This window comes from Sphaerodactylus townsendi, linkage group LG15 (genome assembly GCF_021028975.2).
Source record: "Sphaerodactylus townsendi isolate TG3544 linkage group LG15, MPM_Stown_v2.3, whole genome shotgun sequence".
Taxonomy (NCBI): domain Eukaryota; kingdom Metazoa; phylum Chordata; class Lepidosauria; order Squamata; family Sphaerodactylidae; genus Sphaerodactylus; species Sphaerodactylus townsendi.
In genome coordinates, this window is record NC_059439.1 from 36,403,567 (window position 1) to 36,431,301 (window position 27,735).

The window sequence follows — 27,735 nt, forward strand, 5'->3', positions numbered from 1 at the left end:
CTAAGAATGTTAATCTATATTCCCATGACAGCACCGTGTTCTTTTAGAATTGCCCCTCCCTTATCTTAACTCCCACCAACTTTGAATTCTTCTTCCCTTTCATCTCCCAAGGTCTTCCCACCCCACTCATCACCTGTCCAGAAGTCCAGTTTTGCTCTCTCGCCTGCCGGCAGTTCTGTAGCAGCTGGCACCCCCCTTCTATGCCCCCCTCTTCTGCCTTGCCAACTTCTTTCGTTTCCGGAAAACAGGCTGTATCCCAGCCAGGTGAATTTACCTGAGCCCTGGAAAGTTTCTGGCCGCAGGAGAGCCCTCTGGTGGGCACATCTGGGAAAGCACTAGCTCAGGGATTTTAAAACAATGAACTATATAATTGATTTGTATTGATATAGTGCTGCTGATATTGTTAACCAGCAATTGTTAGGCTTTGATGTGTTTGAGTCGCCATCTGTAAATCTGATTCCTGTTTTTAGTTTTATGTATTTTATTAGCATCTATTCTGTTTTAATGTATATTGTTTTTTTCATGTCGTTAGTCGCCCTGAGCCCTACGGGGATAGGGCGGGGTAGAAATTGAAATACAAATACAAACAAATACAAATAACGGGAAAGAAATGAAGGCGGCTGGCAAACTTTCTGCCACTTTTGGTCAAGAAGAGGCGATTCTTTGGCTGAAAACAATCACTGCCCAGATAGAAAAACCAGTAGGCGCAACTAAAACAACTTTCTGCGGATGGTAAGATGATTGACAATTCAATTGAGCAGTTTTGTGACCACCAGCCCCCAGTTCCGGTATTGTGGTCACAAAAATCATTTCTGTAAGCAGCTCAAGTCTGCCATAAGCTGTCAGCACGCAGCTATCACTCAGCCGAACAGAAAAGAGAACTCCATTGTCTTAAGTCATAGAAGTAACATAACAAAACTTTCTCTAACCACCCTCCTTGGCAACATTAGTTTGCAAGATAGGAGCCTGTCAGAACTCACTGTTCTTTTTGTTTCACCAACCCAACCGTGTGAGAATAACAGGGACTCTGGCATGTTAAACGCATCGATAACTGTTTTTGCTTCGTATGCGTTTTACTGTTTGCCTGCCTCCTGTAGAAATGTTTTTTAAAACCCTTTGATTTCAGTCAATCAGGGTGGCTTCCTTGGTGCTAACTAGACCTGTGCTGGTCTGAATAAATTATTTATTTAATTCTATTTTGGCATTGGCTTATTGCAGTGGTGACGAACCTATGGCACGGGTGCCAGAAGTGGCACTCAAGAGCCCTCTCTGTGGGCACGTGCAAACAGAGTGCCCCCCCCCCCCATTTAGACTGGCCTGGGCCGCTGGGCTCAATTATTAGCATTAAACCTAAGACCTAGTTTTGGGGGAGCAGTGTAGGTAACCCCGTTAAGCACTGTTAAACCCCACTGATTTTCATGCGAAGAACTAAAACACGATGCTTTACCTGGGAGTAAGCTGAGTTGCTGGCAATGGGGCTTGCTTCTGAGTAAACCCTCCTAGGGTCGTGATTCACCCGTTGGAAGAGTTGCACGGTTGCTTCAAAGCAAAGCCATTGACTACCACCAAGCTTACTCCCGAGTAACGCACGCCTCGGAGCCAACTGTTTTTTCTAAACTAAAACCTCAGTATTCAGGTTAAATTGCCATGTTGGCACTTTGCAATAAATAAGTGGGTTTTGGGTTGCAATTTGGGCACTCGGTCTCGAAAAGGTTCGCCATCACTGGCTTATTGGCTATAATTGTATGCATCCCTGGAGGTTGGTTTGCTGATATAGGGACCTGAAGAGCCTAGCCTTCTCAGAGGGGCTGAGGGGTGCCCTGGGGTCAGTGCTAGCAATTTCACATGTCGATTGAGTCTATGGCTACACAAGTTCAACAGAGTCCAAAATCAGACACTTTGGGAGGCAGGACCGTGGCTGGTGAAACCACAGAATCGGGTTCATAAACTGTCTCGTCCAGCTGAATATCCCAGCATACGAGCTCCAGTCCAGATCTCCAGGGGAGGTTGGCAACCCACGCTACTGGGTTCAGTCCTCCAGCACGGGCATAGAGAGCAGGCTGGGAGAAAAGGACAGGCAATGCCCAGCCGAGCCGGACACAGCCTGGGAGGGATGTCTAGAGCGTAGCTCCCCCGAGGCCCGCTCTAGGACTGGGCCACGCCTCTTCTGCCCCGGAGGCCCCTTGATGAAGCTTACCTTTGGCCACAGAGACGTTCTTTCTCCCGGCTAGAGCGTCTCTCCTCGTGTCGGTAGCTCCAAGGGAGGGCTAGGAGGGAGCGTGATTTCCAGGCTGCCCTTTCAGGTCTGGGCGGTGCTTAGGGCAGAAATCCCACCGGGAAGGAGAAAGGGGCGGGTGCAAGGCAGGCAGGGGCTGAGCGGTGCAGTTTAGCCAAGTGCCTGTCGGTGTAATAGCCCAGTCCCTGTGAATGGCTGCAAAAGACTAGCTGGGGGTCTGCAAACAACCGCGTGTTAATGAAGCAGATTATGGCACTCCAGGTGTGCATGGACTACAATTCCCATCAGCCCCTGCCAGCATGGCCAATGTAGTAGTAGTCCATGAACATCTGGAATGCCATAGGTTGTCCAACCCCCTGGATATGCAGGCCCCGCCATCTCAAACCCTGCCCTTCCCTCTTTCACTGGGGTCCCCCCCCCCCCGCCATGCCAGCCGCGGTCATGATTGTTCTCCTTTTTGAAGTATATTTCGTCCTAACAGTGCTTCCCCCCTGCAAAGTGTGGTCTAGTGGTTAGAGCAGGGGTCCCCAAACTTTTTAAACAGGGGGCCAGTTCACTGTCCCTCAGACTGTTGGAGGGCCGGACTAAAAAAAAACTATGAACAAATTCCTATGCACAAATGATTGTAAAATGTTTGATTTCACCTTTCAGCCTTTCTGTCATGGTCTATTTTTAGAACTGTGACCAAAGTATGTCAAGTACAGGGTGGGCTCCAAATATTGTTGGGGAGGCTGTGGAATACCTTCCCCCGTAAAAAAAAAAAAGCAGAACTTTCCCAATGAAGCATTCCATCTAACCCAGGATTAGGTATCTTCCTGGGTTCTTTTTCCTTTCCCTAGCAGCCAGCATGAAGCGATTCGGGCCAGCCTGGCTGATGCCAATGGGAGTGAGGCGATGAACAGAAAGCCTGAGAGCAACACATGGAGTAGCCGAGAGGGAAGGGCGGAGCAGGCGTTGCCACATGAAAGGTTTCCAACTCTGGGTCAGAAAATTCGTGGAGATTTGGGGGTGCCATCATGTAACTGCAATCAACAGCCGTTGGGGCCGGTTCCTCCTCTCCCTCGAGCCCCCACTGCACATGAATGGAGCCATCGCCACCATGCCTGGCGGGCCGGATAAATGCCTTCAGGGGGCCACATTTGGCCCCCGGGCCGTAGTTTGGGGACCCCTGGGTTAGAGTGTCAGACTTAGAATCTGGGACAGCTGGCGGTGAATCCATCACTCTGCCGTGGAAGCTTGGGCCAGTCACACAATCTCAGGTGAACCTACCTCACAAGGTTGCTGTGAAGATCAAATTGGAGGAGAAGAGGAACACTCCTCCTTTGTACTTCCTCTGAACCTCAGCCCTCATGGGGTTTCAACTTGCTTGCCCAGGAGCGAGAGAACCGTCCCCAGCTCCCCCCCTCCCCCCCCGAAATAAAACACCCGCCTTTGGAAAACAGTTTTTATTAATATATTTTTATTAAATTATTTTTTTTCTGCAAGACTTATTTAATGGTTTGTTTTTTTTCAATCCCAAAGACACGAAATAAGAAATATCCAGTCAAAAAGGCAAACCGGGAAGAGAGGTCAAGGGCGGGAAGGAAATTCTTCCGATCAAGGCCGGAGCAAAGCATTGGATGGAAAGGGGGCAGGCGGTAGAAAACTGTAGGGTAAGGTTAATTTTTTTTAAGGTTTTTTTTTGTTGGCTATACAGACATTCCCAGTATACACAGCACACAGCAAAGGATCAGTCGCTTCCGTCATGCAGAATCCAGGGAGGGGTTGAGTGGGAGATTCCTAGTGGAGGAGACCCCATAAATTATATTGAGGACCTCCACTGTCATCCTGTACCTGTCGTTTCTCCTCTCTGGTTCCCAGTCACCCAAAAAGGAGGGGGGTATATTGGAGGCCGCAGACACCCCCCCCCCCACCTTTCACAGCCCTCTTGTAACTTCTTTTGCCCTTAAAATGCCTCTCCTTGCCCACTGGAAGGCAGGACTTCCTATATTGCACTCTTTGAGCGTCCTGACGTAAAAGCGGGACTTCCTCTTTTGCCCGCCCTGTACAGGGCCTCTCCTATTGCACTTTTCCTTTCCCAAGGCACAACTTCTTGCTTTATTCCCCCATAGGGGTCAAGTCTGTCACCCTCAGTCTAGAAGGCATGGTAGCTCCTTTTCCACAGTCGGGTTCTGCTTTCTCCAAAGTGGGCCTTCCTTCTTTGCCTAAGGCCAGCCTCCCCACATGAAACCATCCAGGTGTTTCACCGTACGCCATGGAGGCTCCTTCTTTTACCCTCCCACCCACCCCCAAAAGGTGCTCTCACAAGTCCTGCGTATATATAGCAGGACCCCCTACGTTTTGCCCACGCGCAGCTCTGCTTCCAGATGAGGAGGCATGCCCTGGTTTTGCCCAGCAAGGCCGGCTATTCCGTGTCTGGACTCCCGTTGGCGGGGATGGCACGGTCCCCGTTAACGAAACCCCCTTCTTCCAAGCGGCAGGAATCGCCCTTTCACCCTCTCATTAGTTTATAGAGGTTTTTAAATTATTCAAATGCTGCGAGAAAAAGGTTTATAAAAGCGTAAATAAAAAGTAACTCCCCCCCCTTCTTTTTGTTTGTTCGAAAAGAAGATTCCAATTCCCTCCAGGGAATGGGAGCGGCCAAGAGAGAGGAAGAAAGATTGGGGGGGGGGAGGGGGATGCAGGAAAGGAGAGGGCCCCTTTAGCCTCTCCTTTGAATCTAACCCCAATTTTGCAGACTCTTTAACGGAGCCCCCCTGTTGGGGCAGGTGTCCCGTCCCTCTCTGCCCCAGGGCTGCACAGCGCCGCCTACTGTTAGAAAAGGGAAAGGGAAATAGATAGAAAAGGAAACAGATAGGAATTGGTGACACCCCCTTTCTGAAAGGAAATTGTTATCCCCACTTCAGACTTTTAGGGGAGGGAGTGGGGGAATAAACTCACGTGTACTGGAATGGTTGGGGGGGGGGAGGACTTTTGAGATCTGATAACTCCCAGCTGGGAAATCCCTGGATATTTGACAGGTGGAGTTTAGAGAGGGAAAAGCAAAGTCTAATGCAACAGGCTGCCGGCCAAAGCAGCCCTTTTCTTCTGTGGAACGGATCTCTCTGTCATCTGTGGATCAACTGTAATTCCAGAGATCTCCAGGCCTCACCTGGAGGCTGGCAACTCAAGCACTTCCTTGGCAAAGTGTGTCCTCCTTAGAAAGAAAAGAATCCTCAGAGTGGAGGAGAATTGGGGTGTGCGTGTGTGTATGTATGTGGAATTGACCCCCTTAAGGACAAAGAGTCGGGGAGGGGGACTTCAGGGCGGCCAGGCTGGCCACAAGTCCCTACAGTCGGTGACCCCAACAGAAATAAAAACCCCACCAAGCTAAAGCTCATCCCTATATATTACTCCATGTCTACGTCTCTCCCCCACCCCCATCAAAAATCCCCCCAGAGTTGTTAAAAGGTTCAATGAGAACAGTCTGATTAACGAAGACGGATGAAAAGACCCGGACAGGTGAGTCAGGGCGGGAGATCGTTGTCGTATTGGAGAAATAGCAAGAAAAACAGAGAAATCTCTGGTAGAAAGAGAGCCCTTCATATGTAAACAATCTAGAAAGGTTAAAGGTCAGAGCGGGGTGGGTGGGTTTAAAGACGTGAAAAAAGAGAGGGGGGGCTGGAGGAAGGCAGAGGATGGAAAAGAGTCTGTTACCAACCGCTGTTGCGGGACTGTGGGGAGCCGGGGAGGAGCAAACAGGGTCCAAAGAGACCCCTCTCAAGTGAGGAGAAGAGAGAACAGGTACGCCAGACTCACGTCAATCAATAGGACAGCAGCAATAACCAATGGACTTGCTCCCTGCAAGAGAAAAAAAAGGGACAAGTCAGGAAGAACAAATGCAAACCAATACTTTAATCGTATTGTTGAAGGCTTTCACGGCCGGAATCACTTGGATGCTGTGTGGTTTCCGAGCTGTATGGCCGTGTTCTAGCAGCATTCTCTCCTGACGTTTCGCCTGCATCTGTGGCTGGCATCTCCAGAGGATCCTCTGAAGATGCAGGCAAAATGTCAGGAGAGAATGCCGGAAACCACACAGCACCCAAATACTTCAATCATTTTTTTTAAATCACCCAAATTTTAGAATTCCCACTTTTGGAGATTCTAACAACGATTTTCCTGTATTCCATCTTTAAGAACATAAGAAAGAGCCTGCTGGATCAGACCAGAGTCCATCTAGTCCAGCACTCTGCTACTCGGTGAGAGTGGCTCCACTCCGGTGCCTTTGGGAGCCTCACTACGCAGGAGGTGAAAGCAAGGCCTTCTGCTGCTGCTGCCCTGGGAGCACCTGGTCTGCTTAAGGCATTTTGCAATCTCTTGTGATCAAGTTATGATGACTGCAAGATTGGTAGCCACAGATCGACTTCTCCTCCATAAATCCGTCCAAGCCCCTTTTAAAGCTATCCAGGTTAGCGGCCATCACCTCCTCCTGTGGCCGCATATTCCAAACACCAATCACACGTTGCGTGAAGAAGTGTTTCCTTTTATTAGCCCTATAATTCTTCCCTCAGGCATTTTGTAATAAATGCCTCTTCTGGTTCTACCTCCTGTTCGGTCCTAATATAAGACATCCCCTGAAAATAAGACGTAGTAGAGGTTTTGCTGAAGTGCGAAATATAAGGCATCCCCCAAAAGTAAGACGTAGCAAAGTTTTTGTTTGGAAGCATGCCCGACAAACAGAACACAGAAAACTAAGACATCTCCTGAAAATAAGACATAGTGCATCTTTGGGAGCAAAAATTAATATAAGACACTGTCTTATTTTCGGGGAAACACGGTAGTATTGTGAGAAAGAGAGAAAAGTTTCTCTCTGTCAACATTTTCTACCCCATGCATAATTCTATAGACTTCAATCATATCCACCCTCAGACGTCTCTTCTCCAAACGAAAGAGTCCCAAACGCTGCAGCCTCTCCTCATAAGGAAGGTGCTCCAATCCCTCAATCATCCTCATTGCCCTTCTCTGCACTTTTTCCATCTCTTCAATATCCTTTTTGAGATGTGGCGACCAGAACTGAACACAGCACTCCAAGTGCGGTCGCACCACTGCTTTCTCTAACTTTGAAGTTAGGACTGTGTGGAAAAGTTATTAGAACCAACTGTACGGCTGACTGGCCTCTCTCCTTCTTCCCAGTTCATGTTTTTAACAAAGTCTGAGACTTCTCAGTTCTCATGGGCTCTGTTCCGGAAAAGGAACAAGGTGTAGGGATGCAGAATTTTCTTGGGGTTTCAGCTGACTTCCAACCTTCAGAGATCATTTGCCCCAGAGGAAACAGTGGCTTCAAGCTATATGGGATCCAATCCCCACAGAACTCTCTCCCCTAGCGCCGACTCCGTACCTCCAGGAATTTTCCAAGCTTGAGTTGGCAACCTTAGGAGACATCCCTGCCTGCACTACAGGTGTAAAACCATTAAAAATAAATGAAAAAGACCAAACACCTGCTTAACAATTACGGACCCTACCAAGGAACCCTGGGGACAGCATTCGTGAACAGAAGGAGGGTGTTACATGGCAGATTTAATAAGCAAGAAAAGGCTAAAAGATTGTGCCCATGTAACGATGGCTCAGTTGAATCTCTGGCCCACCCATTACTACACTGCCTCAGATTCAAGGAAATCAGATCCAAGTATGTGAATCTCACTCCTTTACATTTACCCCATCTCCCCGATCTATTTAGATTACACTACTTGTTGGACAACCCTGATCCTTCTCTCTGTATGATAGTGGCAGACTTTCTCCTGGAAATTACTAAACGGCAGTAGATTTCCTTCGACCTAACATTTATTTCCTGTATTGTATATGCTTTTTAATCCATTTTTTATTATTGTTGTATTGTTGTCTATGCCAATAAAGGCTTGCTATGCAAACAGAAGGAGGGAATTCATAGCAGCGTTACAAAACTACAACCCTCAGAGTTCTTTGGTCTCTTGTCTTAGTAGGATAGCGATTCTTTGGTAGGGAGTGACTTTGGCACTGAGGTGGATCGAGCATTCTTATCAAGTCTTGCCAGCATTTGGCCAATTGGGCTACGCTGGCAGGGGCTGATGGGAATTGTAGTCCATGACATCTGGAGTGCCAAAGGTTCGCCACCACTGTTTTAGTAGGTCCTGATAAAGGTATTTACTGTGCTATAGTGGGAGCATTCTTTCAGGGCTGGGGGAACCGGGGCAGTTAATTAACTCAGTCTCAAATATAGCTCTGGCCGACATACAGCTTTAACCAGAGCTAGTGTGGAAGGGCATAAGTCTGTATGTCTTAGCGTGCATTTGCTTCTATTTACGATCCGCTTTTCTCCCTGACTGGAGCACAAAACAGCTTAGAATATTACTCTCCCCTTCTCCTTTTTCTTTCAACAACAACAACCTTGTGAGGTAAGCCAGGCTGTGACAGGCCCAAGCTTCCACAGTAGAGGGCAGAAATCAAAAAGACACAGGACTTTGTAAGTCAAAAGTACAGCTGATGTATGAAACTGGCGAGGGTTTTTCTCCTGTTTCAAACGTAGCGAGTCGTGGCTGTCAGACAGCCGACACGGCCTGGCTGAAGAACTGCACAGCTCCATCAATAACAGGTCAAGAGCTTCTCTATCCAGAGGCAGTATACCTGCACCCCAAAGGAAGGCAGCTATACCCACCCCCATCCCCCATTGTTTCCAATGGGAGCTAACAGGAGATGGGGGCTACAGCTTTGAGGGTCCATAACTTTGGACCCCCTGAACCAAACTTCACCAAACCTGGGTGGTATCATCAGGAGAGTCTCCTAAAGATGCCCTGAAATTGTGGTGCTACTAGCATAACAATTGCACCCCTCGTGAGTGCCCAGAGCTCTCTGGATGGCTGCAGTGAGCAATAAACATGCTAGCTTAGATGGAATCCCTTGGACTGGTCCAGGAAGGCCATGTTTATGACCCATACTTCCCGTGGCAGTGCCCCTTTCCGGCTGCTCTCTCCCCATGGCCCCTCTGGAGAGGGGCGGGGGCAGATAGCTCCCTCTTTTTTTTTTAAGCCACGAAGCAGGAGAGGCAACCTATTCGTTCCCTCTAGAGCAGGCGACTCCTTCCCAGCGTTCGATTCACACCCGCCTTGAGCAGCGGGAGAATTACTCATAAGCCAGCATTATTATCAGGGGTTTCCCCAGCACGGCTGGGGGTGGAAATGATCCAAGGCACACGGGGAGCACTACACAACTACACAACACACGGCTGGTGTGGCACCACGCCGGTGCGGTCGCGCATCTTGCCAGACATCCTTCACACACCCCTCTGGGTAGGCCCCGAGCAAAGGGATTGGGCCCAGGAGAGGTGCTGCTTGCCTGTGCCTACCGAGACCCTCTGGATTATTTATGACCTGCAGTCCTGTCTTCCCGAATCCCCCAGCATCCCCCACTGCGTCTCTCTTGGAGGGGCGGGGCCGGGATGCTGCAGTGGGGGAGGCGGGGCCAAAGAATGCTGCTTGGCGAGGGATGAGGGTTGCTAGGAGACGGGGGGAAATGCCAGCCAATCTCCTTTGGAACTCGGAGGCTGGGCTCCGCCCCCCCAGCTCCTCCCACATCTGTTTTCCTGCAACACATTTAGGTCCAGAAGAAAGGTGCGGGGGGGGGGGGGCAGGGAGCAAAACATGCAGTCCCGTGAATAGGGAAGAGAGAAGGGAAGGAGACAGCACAAAAAGCCCAAATTTTTGGTTCTACGGGACCAGAAGGACCTTAAAAATAGGATTATCACCTGTTCTAGGAGGGAGTTGGGATCTTAGAGGTTTAAGGAAGAAATCAGGACCCCTTGATTGTACGTTGAAAAGGGCTGAAGTGAGGGATGCTGGGAATCTGGGCTCTTGGGTCCCATCCTTTGCTCTGGGACGAAAGAAGAATTTTGGATTTATACCCCACCTTTCTCTCCTGTAAGGAGAATCAAGGCAGTGTTCAAACTCCTTTCCCTCCTCCCCACAACAGACACCTTGTGAGCTAGGTGGGGCTGAGAGAGTTCTGGGAGAACTGTGACTGGCCCAAGGTCACCCAGCAGGCTTCATGTGCAGGAGCGGGGAAACAAATCCAGTTCACCAGACGAGAGTGTGCTGCTCATGTGGAGCATCGAACCCAGTTCTCCAGATTAGAGTCCACTGCTCATAACCCCTTCACCCTGCTGGCTCTCTTGTGAGGGAGGTGGGGCTGTGAAAATTCAGAGAGAACTGTGACTAGCCCAAGATCACCCAGCAGGCTTCATGTGGAGGAGTGAAGAACAAATCCAGTTCTCCACATAAGAATCCGGCGCTCATGCGGGGAAGTGGGGAATCAAACCTGGTTCTCCAGATTAGAGTCCTCCGCTCTTTACCACTACACCACACTGGGAAAGGGATACAAGTGGGTGAAAAACGGGATACTGGGAATCAAGGAGCTCCGGTTAGGTGAAAATGGAGCGCAAGGTGGCATGGAATTTGCTAAATTGCAGGAGAATGTGAGTGTGTTGTTTTGTGGTTTGAATCTCAGCAGTGCTGTTCCTTTGCTACTCTGCCTTCAAAAATGATGGCGCAGATTTCCAACTCTCTGCAGGGCTGGCGGGTGTTCTGTGGGGACTCGTTCCTGGCGGTCCTAAAATGAGTTCTGCAGCCCCAATTTTTACTCATGTCTTTGTCAGTTTGGGGAGATTTGCTGTGATGACATAGAGTCCAAGTAGGGATGCGCGAGCGCTCCAAAATTGGCTCACCGCCTTTAAATGGACAAAGCCCATGCACCTACAAGAGCTGTGGGGACAGGCAGAAATTCAACTGGTCATCCGTGGTATGGAGACGGCAGGGTTGGGGGAAAAGCTTTGCCACATGTTTGCCAGCGTGGGGCTGCCCAATCTCGCCAGATCTCAGAAACTAAGCAGGGTTGGTATTTGGGAGACCACCAAGTAAAACCCTGATGTGGAAGGCAATGCAGCCACCTCTGGTTCTCCTTTCCCCTGAAAGCCCCTCGCTGGGCCCACCATATGTCGGCTGTGCCTTGACTACACTTTACACACACCCAACGAGCAGGAAATGCTTTGTGTGAAGAACAGGAAATCCAACTCTCTGTGGCTCAGAACAGCTCACTAGATCCCGTCCCCCCGAGTACAAAACTCCAGCGAGACCTTCTAGGAGCTCCTTGCTCGAATAAGACGCTACTTGGTTCCGTCTGGAACCAGGGCGGCCAACGTGGTGCCCGCCGTGAGCACATTTAGAAAGCGGCAGCCATTTCGTGGCTACTACGCCCACTACACTGTGTCATAAGGCCCGAGGTGCAAAAGGGCTCAGAAAGGTTAGGGAGCTTTGATCTAGAGCAGTGATGGCGAACCTTTTCGAGACCGAGTGCCCGAATTGCAACCCAAAACCTACTTATTTATCCCAAAGTGCCAACACGGCAATTTAACCTGAATACTGAGGGTTTTAGTTTAGAAAAAACGGTTGGCTCCGAGGCGCACGTTACTTGGGAGTAAGCTTGGTGAAGCAACCGTGCAACGCTTCAAATGGGTGAATCACGACCCTAGGAGGGTTTACTCAGAAGCAAGCCCCATTGACAGCAACCGAGCTTACTCCCAGGTAAAGGATCACGCCCAGGCTAGCCTAGATGTGTGCGTGGGGGGTGATTTTCCGCCCCCCCACATGATGAACTCTGTGCACGTGTACCCACAGAAAAGGCTCTGAATGCCACCTCTGGCACCCGTGCCATAGGTTCGCCACCGCTGATCTAGAGCACAGGTGTCAAACTCACGGCCCTCCAGATGTTATGCACTACAGTTCCCATCATCCCCTGCCAGCATCATGCTGGTAGGGGGTGATAGGAACTGTAGTCCATATCTGGAGGGCCACGAGTTTGACACCTGTGGTCTAGAGCAGGGGTGTCAAACTCACAGCCCTCCAGATATTCATGAACTACAATTCCCATCAGTCCCTCCCAACATGAGCATTGGCTATACTGGCAAGGGCTGATGGGAATTGTAGTTCATGAACATCTGGAGGGCCGTGAGTTTGACACCTGTGGTCTAGAGAGAGAGTTAAGCTTAATGAGTGAAGAAGAAAAATGTAGGGCGGGCATCAGCCAGGACTCTGCTTCCGGTCCAGATTCTACACAGCCGGGATATGCCTTCCCTTTGGCCCCATGCCACGTCCTTACCTGTCTCTCCCTCCTCCACAAAGCTCCGAAGGCCTCTCTTCGGTCTACCACAGAGGCCCCGGCACCCCCAGGCAGATCCTCGCTCTCTAGTTCTGGGTCCCCAGGAATGCCCACCAGTGCAGGTTCCGCCAGGGTCTCTCCAGGGTAAGGCCTGGCAGTCCCCGCTTCGTCCTCCTCTTCCTCCTCTTCTTCCTCCTCCTCCTCTCGGAGGCTGCCGGAGCTGCCGCTGGCAGGGCTGCCCATCTGAGGGTGCCGCGGGACCCCCGCGTAGCCCCCGTCTTCAGCTTCGTAGCTACTGAGCTGCTCCGACTCCTCCTCCCCCTCCCAAAGCCCCTCGGGGGCAAATCCCGGTGTCCGAGTCGGGAAGCTGCCGTGGCGGCAGCCCCACTCATCCTCAGGGTCGGAGGCCTCGGAGAGGAGCTGACGGGGACCCCCGTTCTCCAAGGGGGGCCAAGTCCGCCGGGGGTCTCCCCGCCAGGGCTGCAGAGGCGTAGGAGGGTAGCTGGGCGGGAGGCTTGGGTCGGGGGTAACGTCAGAAGGGGTGATGCCGTTCTCGTAGACCTGGGGGCTGTCGTATTCCTCCTGGAAGTCTGTGTCGGTGCCTTCCGAATCCAACCGGGCGCGAGCATCTGGGGAAGGAGAAGGGCCCAGTGGTTAGAGCGGAAAGGAGCTGGGGGTCCTGGGTTCAAGGAAAGGGGCCGCAAGTTGAAAGAGAAGAACACTCACCGAGGCCCCTTCCGCACATGCAGAATAATGCATTTTCAATCCACTTTCACAGTTGTTTGCGAGTGGATTCTGCGATTCCGCACAGTAAAATCCAGCTGCAAAGTGCACCGAAAGTGGATTGAAAGTGATTTATTCTGCATGTGCGGAAGGGGCCTGAGTCAGACCCAGGGCTTCTGGATTCCCTGGGTGGGGTCCAGACGGACAGAGCTCACAGCCAGATCTCCTGGCCTCTCAGGATTTGTCGCCTGAGCCTGGGGCCGTCCCCACATCTTGTGACAGTGAATTCCAGAAGTTGCGTGAAGCTGTGAAGCACGAAGAAATCCTCCCTAGCTGCTAAAACGAGTGTGTTGCCGTCGAGTGAGAATCTGTTCAGAAATACCCTGTTTTACATAAACCTCCCACAGTTCGTCGAAAGGCGCAGATTAAGGATTTAATATAGAAAAGGCTTCCTGTGAAAAGGGGAGGCTGGTGCAATTTGGACCCCCCACGCTCTCCGCCCGGCCAACTTCCCCAGAAAGCTAGGTTGCCAGCCTCCAGGTGAGGCCTGGAAATCTCCCAGAATTCATATCCAGTCAAGTTCCTAGGAAGGTTCCTAGGAAGAAATAGCTGCTTTGTAAGATATACTCTATAATATGACATTATACACTAATGAAGAGGTTGGGTTTGGATTTATATCCCGCCTTTCTCTCCTGTAGGAGACTCAAAGGGGCTGACAATCTCCTTTCCCTTCCCCCCTCGCAACAAACACCCTGTGAGGTGGGTGGGGCTGAGAGAGCTCCGAAGAACTGCGACTAGCCCAAGGTCACCCAGCTGGTGTGTGTTGGAGTGCACAAGCGAATCTGGTTCCCCAGATAAGCCTCCACAGCTCAAGTGGCAGAGCAGGGAAATCAAACCCGGTTCTCCAGTCCAGAGTGCACCTGCTCTTAACCACGATACCACGCTGGCACCCTCCTCCAATCCTCTCCACCCTCCCCCTGCCCAAGACTCTCCCTGTAAATCTCCAGGGATTTCTCAACCTGGAGTTGGCAACCTTTATCTGTTTGGAGGTGGGAGCGGGGGAAGGAAGGCCACGCCTCCGGGGCATCTCACCTGGTTCGGTCAAGATGGGCTGCAATTCCTGGGCCAAAATTTTGGCCAGGCGGGCGGCTTCCAGGGCCTTCTCAGCGGCACCGAGCGCAGCAGCAGCCTTCAGACGAGCGTCGGCAGCCCTGTAAGAGAAGGCAGTTTTAAGAGCTGGCACAGATATTGCCCCGTCTCTCCCTCCTCAGCCTTGAGAGCCCTCCTTGACTGTGATTCCGGACCCACCCTCCCCAGCCGAGATTCTATCTAATGTTCATATCCAGCCATGCAGATCTTTCCGTTCCACTTCCGTGTGCGTCCCGTCTCCAAACCGAATTTTACCCACTGCTTTTTTGACAAAGTGCGTATACCAGTGATGGTGAACCTATGGCACGGGTGCCCAAGGTGGCACTCGGAGCCCTCTCTGTGGGCACGCGCACACAGAGTTCGTTATGTGGGGGGTGGAAAATCACACACACACCCCACACACACACATCTAGGCTGGCCTGGGCCACTGAGCACGACGTGCGCGCACCACGGTGAGCAGGGAGGACTCGGCTGGCAGGCCTGGTGCCTGTGTTCCAGGTGGCTGCTGCCTGAGTGGGGGGCGCAGAGAAGCACAGAGCAGTGTACGCAGGACTTGCTGGAGGCTACAGCAGGCTGGACCCTGCTCGAGCGGGTGGGGCGAAGGAAGAGGGAGCCAACCGTTTTTTTTACACCAGATGTGGCCCAGATGTGCCAATTAGTAGACTTGTGTACTACCAGGCCTGATCGGGATTCCCAGATGAGTCTATTCCGGTGGTGGCGAACCTATGTCATGGGTGCCAGAGGTGGCACTCAGAGCCCTCTCTGTGGGCACACGCAAACAGAATTGCCCCCACCCTCCACACACACATCTAGGCTGGCCTGGGCCGCTGGGCTCGATTATTAGCATTAAACCTAAGACCTAGTTTGGGGAAGCAGTGTAGGTAAACCTGTTAAGCGCTGTTAAACCCCACTGATTTTCATGCGAAGAAGTAAAGCACGATCCTTTACCTGGGAGTAAGCTTGGTTGCTGGCAATGCGGCTTGCTTCTGAGTAAACTCACCTAGAATCATGATTCACCCGTTGGAAGAGTTGCATGGTTGCTTCAAAGCAAAGCCACCGACTACCACCAAGCTTACTCCTGAGTAATGCACGCCTCGGAGCCAATTGTTTTTCCTAAACTAAAACCTCAGTATTCAGGTTAAAGTGCTGTGTTGGCACTTTGCGATAAATAAGTGGGGTTTGGGTTGCAATTTGGGCACTCGGTCTCGAAAAGGTTCGCCATCGCTGGCGTATACTTTGGGTGGGAGGCAGCCCAAGAACTTCACCTTTATGAGCATAGCCTAATATTTACTGTGTCTTGGGACAAAGGGGATTTGGCATATCCTGGAAAACGAAGCAAAATTGCACACCTTGCCACACTTGATCTACCTCACCAGGTTGTTGTTAACTGTAAAAGGGGGAGGAGGAGGAGTAACAAAACTTTTGCACACGAACAAATCTGAGAATGGTTCTGGTGGGTTTTCCGGGCTGTGTGGCCGTGGTCTGGTGGATCTTGTTCCTAACGTTTTGCCTGCATCTGTGGCTGGCAACTTCAGAGGTGTACCACAGAGGGAAGTTTGTTACCCACTGTTACACAAGAACAAGATCCACCAGACCACGGCCACACAGCCCAGAAAACCCACCAGAACCAGTTGAATCTGGCCGTGAAAGCCTTCTACAAATCTGAGAATGGTTTATCTTATTTCGAACTTGTGAATTAATCCAAGTTCAGCAATCTTTTGCTGTCACTGCTCTTTGAAATACTTTTGAGGACCTGCCATTCCTGGGTCACCAATGGAATGATAGTTTTTAATTTTGAATTTATGTCTATTCGGGTGTTGTGGGTTTTCTGGCCGTGTGGCTGTGGTCTGGTCATCTTTGGTCCTAACATTACACACATATCTCTATGGCTGACGTCTTCAGGGGCATGTCACGGTGCACTGCGTCTCTCTCCGTGGTACTTAAGTTCTTTTGTGCAGGGACTGATTTGTTTGTCCAGGGTAGAGAATGGAAGGGCATTGCTAACACTGATGGCATATGTCAGTGATGGCGAACCTTTTCGAGACCGAGTGCCCAAATTGCAACCCAAAACCCACTTGTTTATCACAAAGTGCCAACACGGCAATTTAACCTGAATACTGAGGTTTTAGTTTAGGAAAAAACAGTTGGCTCCGAGGTCTGCGTTACTCGGGAGTAAGCTTCATGGTAGTCAGTGGCTCTGCTTTGAAGCAACCGTGCAACTCTTCCAATGGGTGAATGATGACCCTAGGAGGGTTTACTCAGAACTGCCATTGCCAGCAACCGAGCTTACTCCCAGGTAAAGGATCACGCTTTAGTTCTCCACATGAAAATCAGTGGGGTTTAACAGCGCTTATCAGGGTTACCTACACTGCTTTCCCAAAACTAGGTCTTAGGTTTAATGCTAATAATCGAGTTTCTCCAGGTGGCCCCAGTGGCCACCCGTAGACATGTATGGGCGGGGGGGGCAACTCTGTTTATGCTGCGTACTCCCACAGAGAGGGCTCTGAGTGCCACCTCTGGCGCCAGTGGCATAGGTTCGCCACCACTGGCATATGTAATGTTGGAAGATGAGCAAGGAATGAGCCAGGGACGGCAGGGCAGTTTCTCTGGAGCGGCGGCATAGATATTTTCTAAATAATTTCCCAAATAGAGCCCTGAACTCTGTGAGGTTTGGTCCCCAGAATATTTCACACAGATCTCGTGATTCAATTGTAAGTTGAGAAGCGAAGGATTCAGATGTGTGGATTCAATGCACACGACAGAATGTGCGTACACAGTTGCCTGCATGGAAATTATATCTGGGTGGGAAAAGGGTCATGAATGGAACCACCCCACGTAAACCTGTTTTTTCCAGAAACAATTCCCATCCCGGGGAAATGCCTTCTACAGCTTTCTTAAAAGTACTGTTTCATTTTGTTTTTCTGTAAAGTTTTACATTTCATTTGATGTTTGTCTTTCAGTGAGGAAAAAAAAACATTTTGTAAAGAGCTTGTTTCCATAATTTTAAATTTCTGTGGGTTGAAAGAGATTATGAACATCTCAGAGGACTGGAGACAACCTCCCTTTCTACTGTTCTGCTGAGAGCCACTATGGCGTAGTACAGTGGTGGCGAACCTATGGCATGGGTGCCAGAGGTGAGACTCAGAGCCCTCTCTGTGGGCATACGCATAAAACAGCTCCAGCCTCCTCTTCCCCACACAATAATAATACACATCTAGGGCTGGCCTGGGCCGCTGGACCTCGATTATTAGCATTATTGTCAAACCTAAAAGCACTCTAGTTTTGGGAAAGCAGTGTAGGTAATCCTGATAAGCTGCTTCGTTAAACCCTGTGAAGAACTCAAGCGTAAGCTCTTCCTGAGGTTGCTTCGGCAATGGGGCTTGCTTCTGAGTAAACCCTCCTAGGGTCATCATTCACCCATTGGAAGAGTTGCACGGTTGCTTCAAAGCAGAGCCACTGACCACCACGAAGCTTACTCCCGAGTAATGCACACCTAGGAGCCAACTGTTTTTTCCTAAACTAAAACCTCAGTATTCAGGTTAAATTGCCGTGTTGGCACTTTGTGATAAACAAGTGGGTTTTGGGTTGCAATTTGGGCACTCGGTCTCAAAAAGGTTCGCCATCACTGGTGTAGTACGTAGAGAGTCCAACTTGAATATGGGAGATCCAGATTTGAATCCCCAGTTCTGCTATGGAAATTTCCTGGTTGACCTTGTGCCAGTCACAAAAACTCTGCCTTACCTGAGGATAAAATAGAGGCAAGGAATAAGATGAGTTTGGATTTATACCCCCACCTTTCTCTCCTGTAAAAAGTCTCAAAGCGGCTTATAACTCCATTCCCCACGACAGACACCCTGTCGGGTAGGTGGGGCTGAGAGAGCTTTGAGAGAGTTCTGAGAGAACTGTGACTAGCCCAAGGTCACCCAGCAGGCTTCATGTGGAGGAACAAATCCCGTTCACCAAATAAGAGTCTGCTGCTGATGTGGAGGAGTGGGGAAATCAAACCCAGTTCTCCAGATTAGTGCTCATATGCTCTTAACCACTACACCATGGCTGGCTCACCAAGTTGGCTGCTTTGGGTCCCCACTGGCAAAAAAGGCAGGGTATCAATAAAGTAACTACTACCACTACTAATAATATTGTAATTAAGAAACCAAAGGACAAGAATGGCAGTGTCCTATTCCTAGAGGGACAGGCCTGGAGATAAATCAGGAAGCCAACAATGGCCTAGGAGGTTAAGAGCTTGTGTATCTAATCTGGAGGAACCGGGTTTGATTCCCAGCTCTGCCGCCTGAGCTGTGGAGGCTTCTCTGGGGAATTCAGATTAGCCTGGGCACTCCCACACACGCCAGCTGGGTGACCTTGGGCTAGTCACAGCTTCTCGGAGCTCTCTCAGCCCCACCCACCTCACAGGGTGTTTGTTGTGAGGGGGGAAGGGCAAGGAGATTGTCAGCCCCTTTGAGTCTCCTGCAGGAGAGGAAGGGGGGGATATAAATCCAAACTCTTCTTCTCTTCTTCTTCCTCTATTTCCCTTGTGAACATGTTCACCACTGACATTTACACTCGGCTTTTTAAATATTCCCTTTTGTCTCCGGCGCATCTCGAGACCTTTGTGAAAAGTCGGGGGGGAAATGAGGTTGCTGTTGTATTTCAAAATTGCTTTATACGGCTGCACAGGGTTTCGCTGCTTCCTCGCAAACACCCACCTGAGTCTCTTCGCACGCACCCCCTCCACACTGTTATGGAGCACACCCACGCAGCCACCTACAAACCACCTACACACTTCAACCTGTTTATGTACAACACAACAATTGCCGCCCTTCCCTTCTCCCCACGGCCGACGATATTTCGCCCCCTTGTTTCCCAGACTCTGAGATGGTCTGCCCTTTCCTTAGCTGCCCCACCCCTGCCGTGGGGAGAGCAGGCCCTATATCTGTGGCCCCCATGGGTATCGCCAGCACAAGCACCAGTCTAGGCATCCTTGCTCCTCTCCATCCCATCCTGGTCCATGCCCAACAGATGCTGCTGCTCAGCTGTTTCCATAGCAGCCACTAGCCAATCACCTTGCAGTTGCCCTGTTTCCTAGGAGACCAGGCAGCCTACTCCAGGCAGCTAGGCCTTGGCGGAAGCTGCATCCCTGTTCTCCTCCCTGCCAGCATACACAAACACACACACACACACACACACACACACACACCAGGGTCCTCTTCTTGCTGCTGTCTCTCGCACAAAACCGCAATCAAGGCCAAAAAGCAGGAAAGGGAGCTAAGATGGAAGTTAAGCCAGACAGCAGCTTGTCTCCCAGTATTTTGCTCGGAACATATCCTTACTCTGGTGCAAGGATCCCTGCCTGAGGCCTAGAATTGTTTGGGAAATTCCTAGAGTTTTTGGAAGTGGTATCCGGGAAAGGCAGGGTTTAACGCCACAAGTCTATCCTTCAAAGCAGCCATTTTGTCACAGGGATCTGATCTCTGTAAATCTGGAGATCCATTTGTGATTCCGGGAGATCTCCACGCCCCACAAATCGTACTGTGACCCCTGCATCTTCCACCCACCCGCTCGCTACCCTGCTTTTCACCCAATTCATTAGCTTTGCAATTAACGACCCTCCAGTGCGGTCATTTCTGAAGGCTGGCTTACTAAATTTGGGAGGGCACGCTGACCCTCTTTTCTACCTCAGACATCGAACTTCCAGCGAGCCAGGGAAATATGGGGTAGGAGTGGCTTGTCTCCATTCAACAGCTGAAAAAGCTTCAGGCCCATAAGGTGAAATATAAAATGTAGTTGTTTACCAGGGATACGTGTCTTGGGTAAATATGGAACTGTTGGGATTGTATAAGAAGCAAAATAGATGATTTGGAAATAAAGCAGAAAGATAAGGGGGGGGGGGGAGAGAGAAATCAAGGAAGGAAGACACAAATGGAAGCAAAAGGAAGAGAAAATTGAAAGAAAGCAAATGCACAGCAGTGTGGAAAAGATGCCAGCCCTAGCAGGCACACCAAGGCCTCACGTTTTCACCGTGGTGTCTGGAACCAGCAGTGTCTGATTTTCGATCCATATGGGCAGCATCCCAAGAGCCGGAATCACTACTCTGTTCCAAGCCCTACTTCGGAGGAAGAAAAAACCCAAATCAAGACATCTGGGTCTTTTTCTACCTGCAATTAATTATTATTATTATTTTTATAAAACAGCTTGGTGTGTTGAAAGGGACCCAGCCCGGGCTACTTGGGACGGGCACCCCGTGAGGGGAGGTTTCAGCCAGTTGTAAAATGGCTGCCTGTGTTTGAAAGCGGGAGGAAGGACACGATCGCCAGATAACCTGATTTGTGACATGGTTACCAACAACGTTATTCCCACGAGGACATGCGGTTATAATTTCGCAGCTTCGCATGCGAGCTTTTCAAAGGCCGATGCTCGCGAAGCAAAGTAAAGGGACTTGGAAGAGAGGCTCGACATCTGAGGAGAATATAATTGTAAATTGGGTCCTCCAGGCCTTGTTTAAAGTCCCAGGGATGCCAGTCTACAGGTGAGGCCTGGACATCTCCTGGAATTGCAACCGATCTCCAGCCTACAGAGATCAATTCATGGAGAAAATGGCTGCATTGGAGGGTCGGCAGTGTGGCATTATACTCCCCAGGTCCTTCCTCTCCTCAAATTTCTCTGTTCCCAGACTCCACACACACACCACACAGACACACACACACACACACACCAACTGTAGGAATTTCCCTACCCAGATTTGGCAATCCTACCTAGATTCTAGTCCCATATTGCAGAGATAAAACATCAACAATCATCCTTTTTCATACCATGCTCCGCAAACTGGTACTGTGAATTAATTGCTATGCAATGAGCTCTTTTACATTACTACACATCAATACAAGTAACCAAGCACGGGCCCCTCTGATTTTCCTCACTATCGCATTCCCATTCACTTTTTCAGAAAAAAAAAAAGAGTTCGGATTTATACCCCGCTTTTCTCAACCGTAGGGAGTCTCAAAGCGGCTTTCAAACGCCTTCCCTTCCTCTCCCCACAACAGGCACCTTGTGAGGCGGGTGGGGCTGAGAGAGTTCTGAGAGAACTGGGACCGGCCCAAGGTCACCCAGCTGGCTTTATGTGGAGGAGCGCGGAAACAAATTCAGATCACCAGATTAGAGTCCACCGCTCAGGCGGAGCAGTGGGGAATCAAACCGGGTTCCCCAGATTTGAGTCCACCTCTCTTAACCGCGACACCACCGCAAGCCTGCCTGTTTCTAGTCTTGCCTGCCGGACCCCTCGCCGGAGGAGTAAATGTGAGGAGAATCCTTGTACCTGTGTCTCCATAGAAGAAGAAGAAGAGTTGGATTTATATCCCCCTTTCTCTCCTATAGGAGACTCAAAGCGGCTTATAAACTCCTTTCCCTTACCCCCTCACAACAAACACCCTGTGAGCAGCGATGGGATTCAAATAGTTTAACAACCAGTTCCGGTGGTGGGATTCAAATAATTTAACAACTGGTTGTTTACAAGCACCATTTTAACAACCGGTTCTGCCGCTGCCTGTGAGGTGGGTGGGGCTGAGAGAGCTCCGAAGAACTGTGACTCGCCCAAGGTCACCCAGCTGGCGTGTGTGGGAGTGCACAGGCTAATCTGAATTCCCCAGATAAGCCTCCACAGCTCAGGCGGCAGACCGGGGAATCAAACCCGGTTCCTCCAGATTAGAGTACACCTGCTCTTAACCACTACGCCATTGCTGCTCCTTAAAAACAGTATTTTTTGCCATATCCCCCATTGCTCGAGCCTGTTTTCCTGCCCTCACCTGGCGATGGCCACCTCCTGCTTCTGCCGCGCCATGCTGACGGCCCTCCGAGCCACTTCCACGGCTCGGTCCACCTTCTCCTTGACCTTACTCCGACGAAGCGGTATCAGGTTCTTCATCTTGCCGCTCACCAAACGGTTGAGCTTGTATTTGCCCTCTTCCTTGGAACCGTCGGGGTAGGTGGTGCGCCCGTAGCCGTGCCGGCGGTTGCCTAGCCATTCCCCCTCGTAACGCAGCCCGTTGGAGCGGCGGCTCACCCCATAGCCGCTGCGCCGGTCAGCCCGCCACTCTCCGGCGTAGACCTCGGTGGAAGAGCCCTCAATGGTCAGGGAAGAAGGCAGCTCCGGTTCCGTCTCGGCAAAGCTGAGGGTGGTGGCCTCGCTCCCGGCCGAGCTGACCCCCGCCTCGCTCTTGAGAGACCCCCGCTTGCTCCCCAAGGAGGCCTTCGACTCGGCCCTCCGCACCCTCAGCCCACTGAGGAGCAGAGAACGCCGGAAAAAGCCCCCTGACTTCTTCTTGGCTCCCTTAGGGAAGTCTGGGTCTCCGGGGAAGGCCAGGACAAAACCCCCCCTAGATCCTGAGGCCGGACTGTCCCCTGGCAGAGGCGGAGGGGGAAGAGGAGGCGGAGGGAGGGGCGGCGGGGGAGCATTGGGATCAGTCTCGCTGTGGAGAGACTCCAAAGAGGTGCGGCGCGGGGAGCGCACCAGGGCCGCCTGGCGGTAAGGGACGCTCTGGCGCACGCCGTATCCATGACGTTTGCCAGATTGCCACTGGCCCTGGTAGGTACCTGCAAGGAAGGGCAAACAGAACGGGTTAAGACTGGAGAAAGGGCCAGAGAAGGCAGACATTCAGAAAGGGACCGAAACAGAGAGGGCAAAAATGTAGGTAAGAGTGGGTCCCGACCCGGATCGCCCCAGCTATCCCAACCTTGTCAGGTTGTGGTTACTACTTGGGTGGGAGGCAACCAAGGAAGGCCAGGGGTAGCTACGCAGGAACAGGCAATACCACACAGCCTCTGTTCATGTTTTGCTTTGAAAACCCTCGCACAGGTGTCAAACTCAGGCTCTCCAGGTGTTCATGGACTACGATTCCCATCAGCCCATGCCAGCAGGGCCAATTGGCCATGCTAGCAGGGGCTGCTGGGAATTGTACTCCATGAACATCTGGAGGGCCTGAGTTTGACACATATGCAGGGTTTCCATTAAGTCGGCTGGAACTTGACAGCACTTTCCCAACCCCAGACCCGGAAGAACGGCTTTTCCCGTTCCTACCAAGGACCATTTTCGGTCCACCCTAATACTTCGGCAAATGGAATGATAATCTACTGTTTAGTGCTAGGGTGGGGAAACACAAAGGATGGATGGACTTAAAGGTGGAATCTTTCTTGGGATCTCAAATTTGTGTTGGGTCAAAGGCAATGAGGTGAGATATGGGGTGAAATTGGAAAGACTCCTCAAAGGCACAAACTGGGGAAGAATAACGAGCCAGTTTTGCGAATCGCATGCTTTTTCCATGGAGTTCGTAACGGGGTAGATTAAAGAGGTCAAGAGCGGCTCGATGTCTGAGCAGGGATTCGAACCCAGGTGGCTCTTCAGCCGTTTGTATCTTATGCCCCACCTCTTTTCAGTGTTGGATGGACAGAAGGAGAAGGGCGGAGCTAACTGGACAAAGAAGGGGAGAGAGACGAGAGACGGAGAGGTCCAGCGTGGGAAGCAGGACAAGATGGTCATGCAACTGACTCCGTGGGCGGGCAGAGGAACCAGGACGTTTGACGTTAACTGGAACGGATGGCACTGAAGCGAGGCCGTCATTAGCATGTCAGGAGCCAGACAGGGAGCCCCCCCCTTCCTTCCCTGCCAGGTGCTCCCCTCTCACCTCCGTCAGCGTACGTCTCCATGCCGTAACCATCCTGCAGGCCCTCGCGCCACATGCCTTCGTAGGTCACTCCCGAGTGGCTCTCCCAGACGCCCAGGCGCCCTTTCAGCCCGTGGCTCCACTCCCCTTTGTAGTTCCATTTGCTCTTCCGCTCCACGCCCAGTCCGCTGCGCTTGCCTTGACTCCAGTGACCTTGGTAGGTGTTGCCGCTGGGCCAGGTGTAGACGCCCAGTGACTCGAAGCCGCGGCTCCAGCGCCCGCTGTACTCCCCCTGGGCTCCGGGGCCCGTACATACCCCGAAGCCGTGCGCCCGGCCCTCCTCCCAGTCACCCACATAGCAGCCGCCATCGTCAAACTCGAACCTGCCTCCGCTGGACATTCATGTAACGTTTCTCCCCGGTCAGTCGGGCTCCAGTTACCCACGAGTCCCTGCACGCATCTCCGTTCCCCCTCCGGGCGGCCTCTACATGGCAGAGTCACACACAGAGGAACGGCTTGCCTTTCACCACACTGACTCCAGAGCCAAGCATTCAGCTTTCTTCTGTCTTCTCCTGGGCCTAGAGGGCTCTAGCGACAGTTGTCCGCCTACAGGGCCCAGGGCACGTAAGGAACGACCGGCTGATCGAGACTTGGCAGCTTCTGGGAAACAGGTTCAACGCACTTCCGTGGTTTCCTGGAACAGAATGAACCTATAAATGGATCAAGGCCAACAGCTCGTGTTTATCGGCATGCATTAAAGCTACATTTATATTAAAGTTTACACTCTTCATGCTACACACATACAAACGCTCAGAAATCTCTGGTTATTTGGGGATAACGCTCTGGGTTTGTCCGCAACTCTCGGAAGAACGTTTCCAAGGATGAGATCGGCCAGACTGGAGGTCAGTACCCCTACGCCAGAGTTCCAAGTCCTACTGCTTCTGCAGGAAGTCTCGGGCTGTGGGTATGTTACAACTGGCTGTCGAGAGTCAAAAGATCTCTAGCGAGTGGCCCACAGTGCTTTGGAGGCCGGAGGTATACGGAAAAGCCTGCCCGGATGTCCTTTGAGCGTACGGATAATGTGGTGGAGCTACAGGTATTTCAAGTCAGAGGGAGAATTTGTTTCTCGACTGCAGTCGTAGGATGGCACTAGACCAAGAGGGACCATTGGGATTTTCTGTAGCACCAAACATGGTCGGGTTCCTCGAGGCCTCTTGGGAGTAGACTGGAGCGCTCCTCAAGTTCTGTGGCAACAGGTGTTGTTCTCTGGGTTCGAGCATTCATGTGTCTGTTTTCAGGTTTGTACGGTGTTCCGCTGGTTAGATTGAAAGCTGAGAAGAAAGTCTTCTCGTGGTTATAGGCAGGAGGAGGCCGAGAGGCGCTCTGTTTACAGGCATATGGTGGTCTCAGAATCACAGAGTGATCACAACGTGACTCCTTGGTGTCTTACAGCGAAAAGACCACTGGGGTGCACAACAGTCGATGCACGCTGTCCTCCAGCTTCAACTGGACATGAACTGGGCAGTGAGGGTGGCATTGGTCGGTGGTGGGTCTCTGAGGGTTCCTCTGTTTCAGTTTTCCGGCTGGACTTGGGGTTCTCAAGCCCCGGACGAACGGAGGCGCCAGAAATCCGCAGTGACAGGCAAGGCGATAGGCCCTCGTCTTGTTTCCCCCCTCTGGTGCCCACCTGGGCTCATCAGGTGCAGTTCAGAGAACATCTAGGTGTCCACAAGAACTAGAGATCTTCCTCCAAGGGTGGAGCAGAAATGGGAGGGCTGCCAAAGGAGGCCACATGGCACAGAGCGAAGGAAACAACCTGCGCCAAGAGACACATAGTTTAGGCAAGCACAAACTGAACTTTACCAGCAGCGAAGGCGACAGGCTGGTGGGCAGACAGTCTCGGCGATCTGTCTCCTAGCCCACCGAGACAAATGCCAGATCTTGTCAACGTCCTGGCACCCAAATTCACACACATTCTCCCCACCGTAGAAAGGGTTTCCGAGACACAGGAAGGAACGCACGCACCACCAATCCACCCAACCGTCCCTACGGTGCATGCGTATTTCTGTAAACAAATATTAAAAAGCAGGTTCATGTCTCAAGCTGACCTCAACGCCAGGTACGCCGTACTCTAGAACAACCACGCACAAACACATACACGCACGGAGGGGCTCAAATGCCTACTTCAGATCATGGGGGGGGAAAGGCAGGGCACCCCCCCATCCTACCCACAAGGCTGCAAAACACCGGAGGAACCACTAATGAACGCTAAGTCAGCAGAAGCGTACACACGTACATACACACACTCGCGCCCCCCCCACCCCTCCCCAGACACACATGTAGCAGCATGGACCCACAAAACATGGATTTGTGAAAGATGAGCAAGGTCTTAACATACACACACCCCTGCATTTCACACAAATGTAATTTAATAAGCTGCAGAAGCACACACAAATAGAACTCGGCTTGCACAAACAGCATACGGCAGAGCGGTCCTCGTCCATGCACAAAATACGTGGATTTTCTGTGCCCACAGCAAATAAAATGTCACAGATCATGTATAAAATAAAGAGGCAGCCTCTGGAAACGGGAGGGGAAGGAACACATCCGAAGAGAAACGTAGTGCTCCGGTCTAATTTTAATTTTAATTTCACGACCGCTGCATGCAGAGAGAGAAGAGAAAAAATGAGAACGCCTTGCCAAGACACAGAGAATCTAAACATTATTTCCCCCACTTACCGTGTGTTTATTCCAGAGGAGAAAAATAAAGAAGGCACACGCCTCGGATAAAAGCAAGATAAGATGACACACCCAAGCCAGAAGCGAGCGCATAGACAGGGAGAAATCTCAGCTGGGAATACCACGGGTCATGATCCAGAGGCAGAACAGCCCAGCGGCAGGGGGAAAACAGATGGAAATGGGAGCCGGAAAAACGAAGACGGGCTGTTGAGATGTATCAGCATGGGGGAGGTGGGGTGGGGTGGGGGGGGAGAGAGGCACCAAAAACACACACACAACAAGAGGTAGATTCCAAATGGAGAGATCAGGTGGGAATAGTATGCAACCTAGTGGGGTGGGGGGTGGGGGGATGAAAAAGGAGGGGACAAAATTGGGAGCCAGTGGCAGAAGATGTCAGTGGAAGAGGAGATGGAAAAAACGAGCGGCTGGGCTGGAGGAGGGAGCGCGGCAGAAATGGCAGAAGACGGCAGACCTCAGGTGGTAAGGCGCCCGGGCACAGATCAGCGGGGAAATGCCACCGATCCAAGCTGACAGATGTGTGGGCAGCGGGGAGGAATCCCTCTCCCCAAACTGGGTAATAGCCTGTGGAGCTCTTTTGGGGGTGGAACAGTGGGAAGGGGGAAATCGTAATATTTATTACAAAACGCTCAGGCGGGCGGGGGGAGAAGGCGAAAGGCAGGGTTTGATTTGAAGGAAACCGATAGGAAAATATCCCCCCCGGGGGGAAAGTAAATTGATCAGAAATCCAGCCACGCTCGAGGAGGAAGAAGGGAAAAGAATATCCAGGTGGGGAGATTCTCGCCGGTGAATGCGTGCAGCAGGCCTATAGAAGGCTTTGGGGTGTTGTAGAATTGGGCTGGGGGTGTTGGATTGTGGGAAGGGGGTGCCGGGTTATTAAAGGGGGAGTCCCCGCACCCAGAAGCTCTTCCCCCACAGACACCCCCATCCCCCACCCCCAGGATGGATTGATGTGAGGGGTGGCGTCGCGACGTTGGTGGGGAGGAGTGTGCTAGAGGCGAGCCCCACCCTTGGCGACACTGGGGTTCTCCCACAAAACGAAAAAGACACCCACAA

The 27,735-nt window shown here is 51.3% G+C and overlaps 2 protein-coding genes across 5 annotated transcripts in view; both read right to left on the bottom strand.

The window, feature by feature from the left end:
• Window positions 1-2,304, bottom strand: part of AP1G2 (adaptor related protein complex 1 subunit gamma 2) — a 29,898-nt gene extending 27,594 nt beyond the window's left edge. For 3 of the 4 annotated variants that reach the window (XM_048516314.1, XM_048516313.1, XM_048516310.1), the window contains exon 1: window positions 134-244. The gene's annotated coding sequence lies outside the window, so the exon portion shown is untranslated. Of the gene's footprint in view, window positions 1-133; window positions 245-2,197 lie in introns of those variants that run through there. The other variant, XM_048516311.1, reaches the window with a different exon arrangement.
• A 2,363-nt stretch (window positions 2,305-4,667) lies between these two features.
• JPH4 (junctophilin 4) lies at window positions 4,668-27,629 on the bottom strand. The gene is made up of 6 exons (XM_048517122.1): window positions 26,662-27,629; window positions 23,944-25,738; window positions 22,069-22,855; window positions 14,213-14,331; window positions 12,398-13,026; window positions 4,668-6,076 (listed from the first exon to the last, which is right to left on the bottom strand). The coding sequence occupies exons 2-6, from the start codon at window positions 24,320-24,322 to the stop codon at window positions 5,996-5,998; spliced, it is 1,995 nt and encodes a 664-aa protein (XP_048373079.1). The 5' UTR covers window positions 24,323-25,738; window positions 26,662-27,629; the 3' UTR covers window positions 4,668-5,995.
• Between the last annotated feature and the right edge of the window lie 106 nt (window positions 27,630-27,735).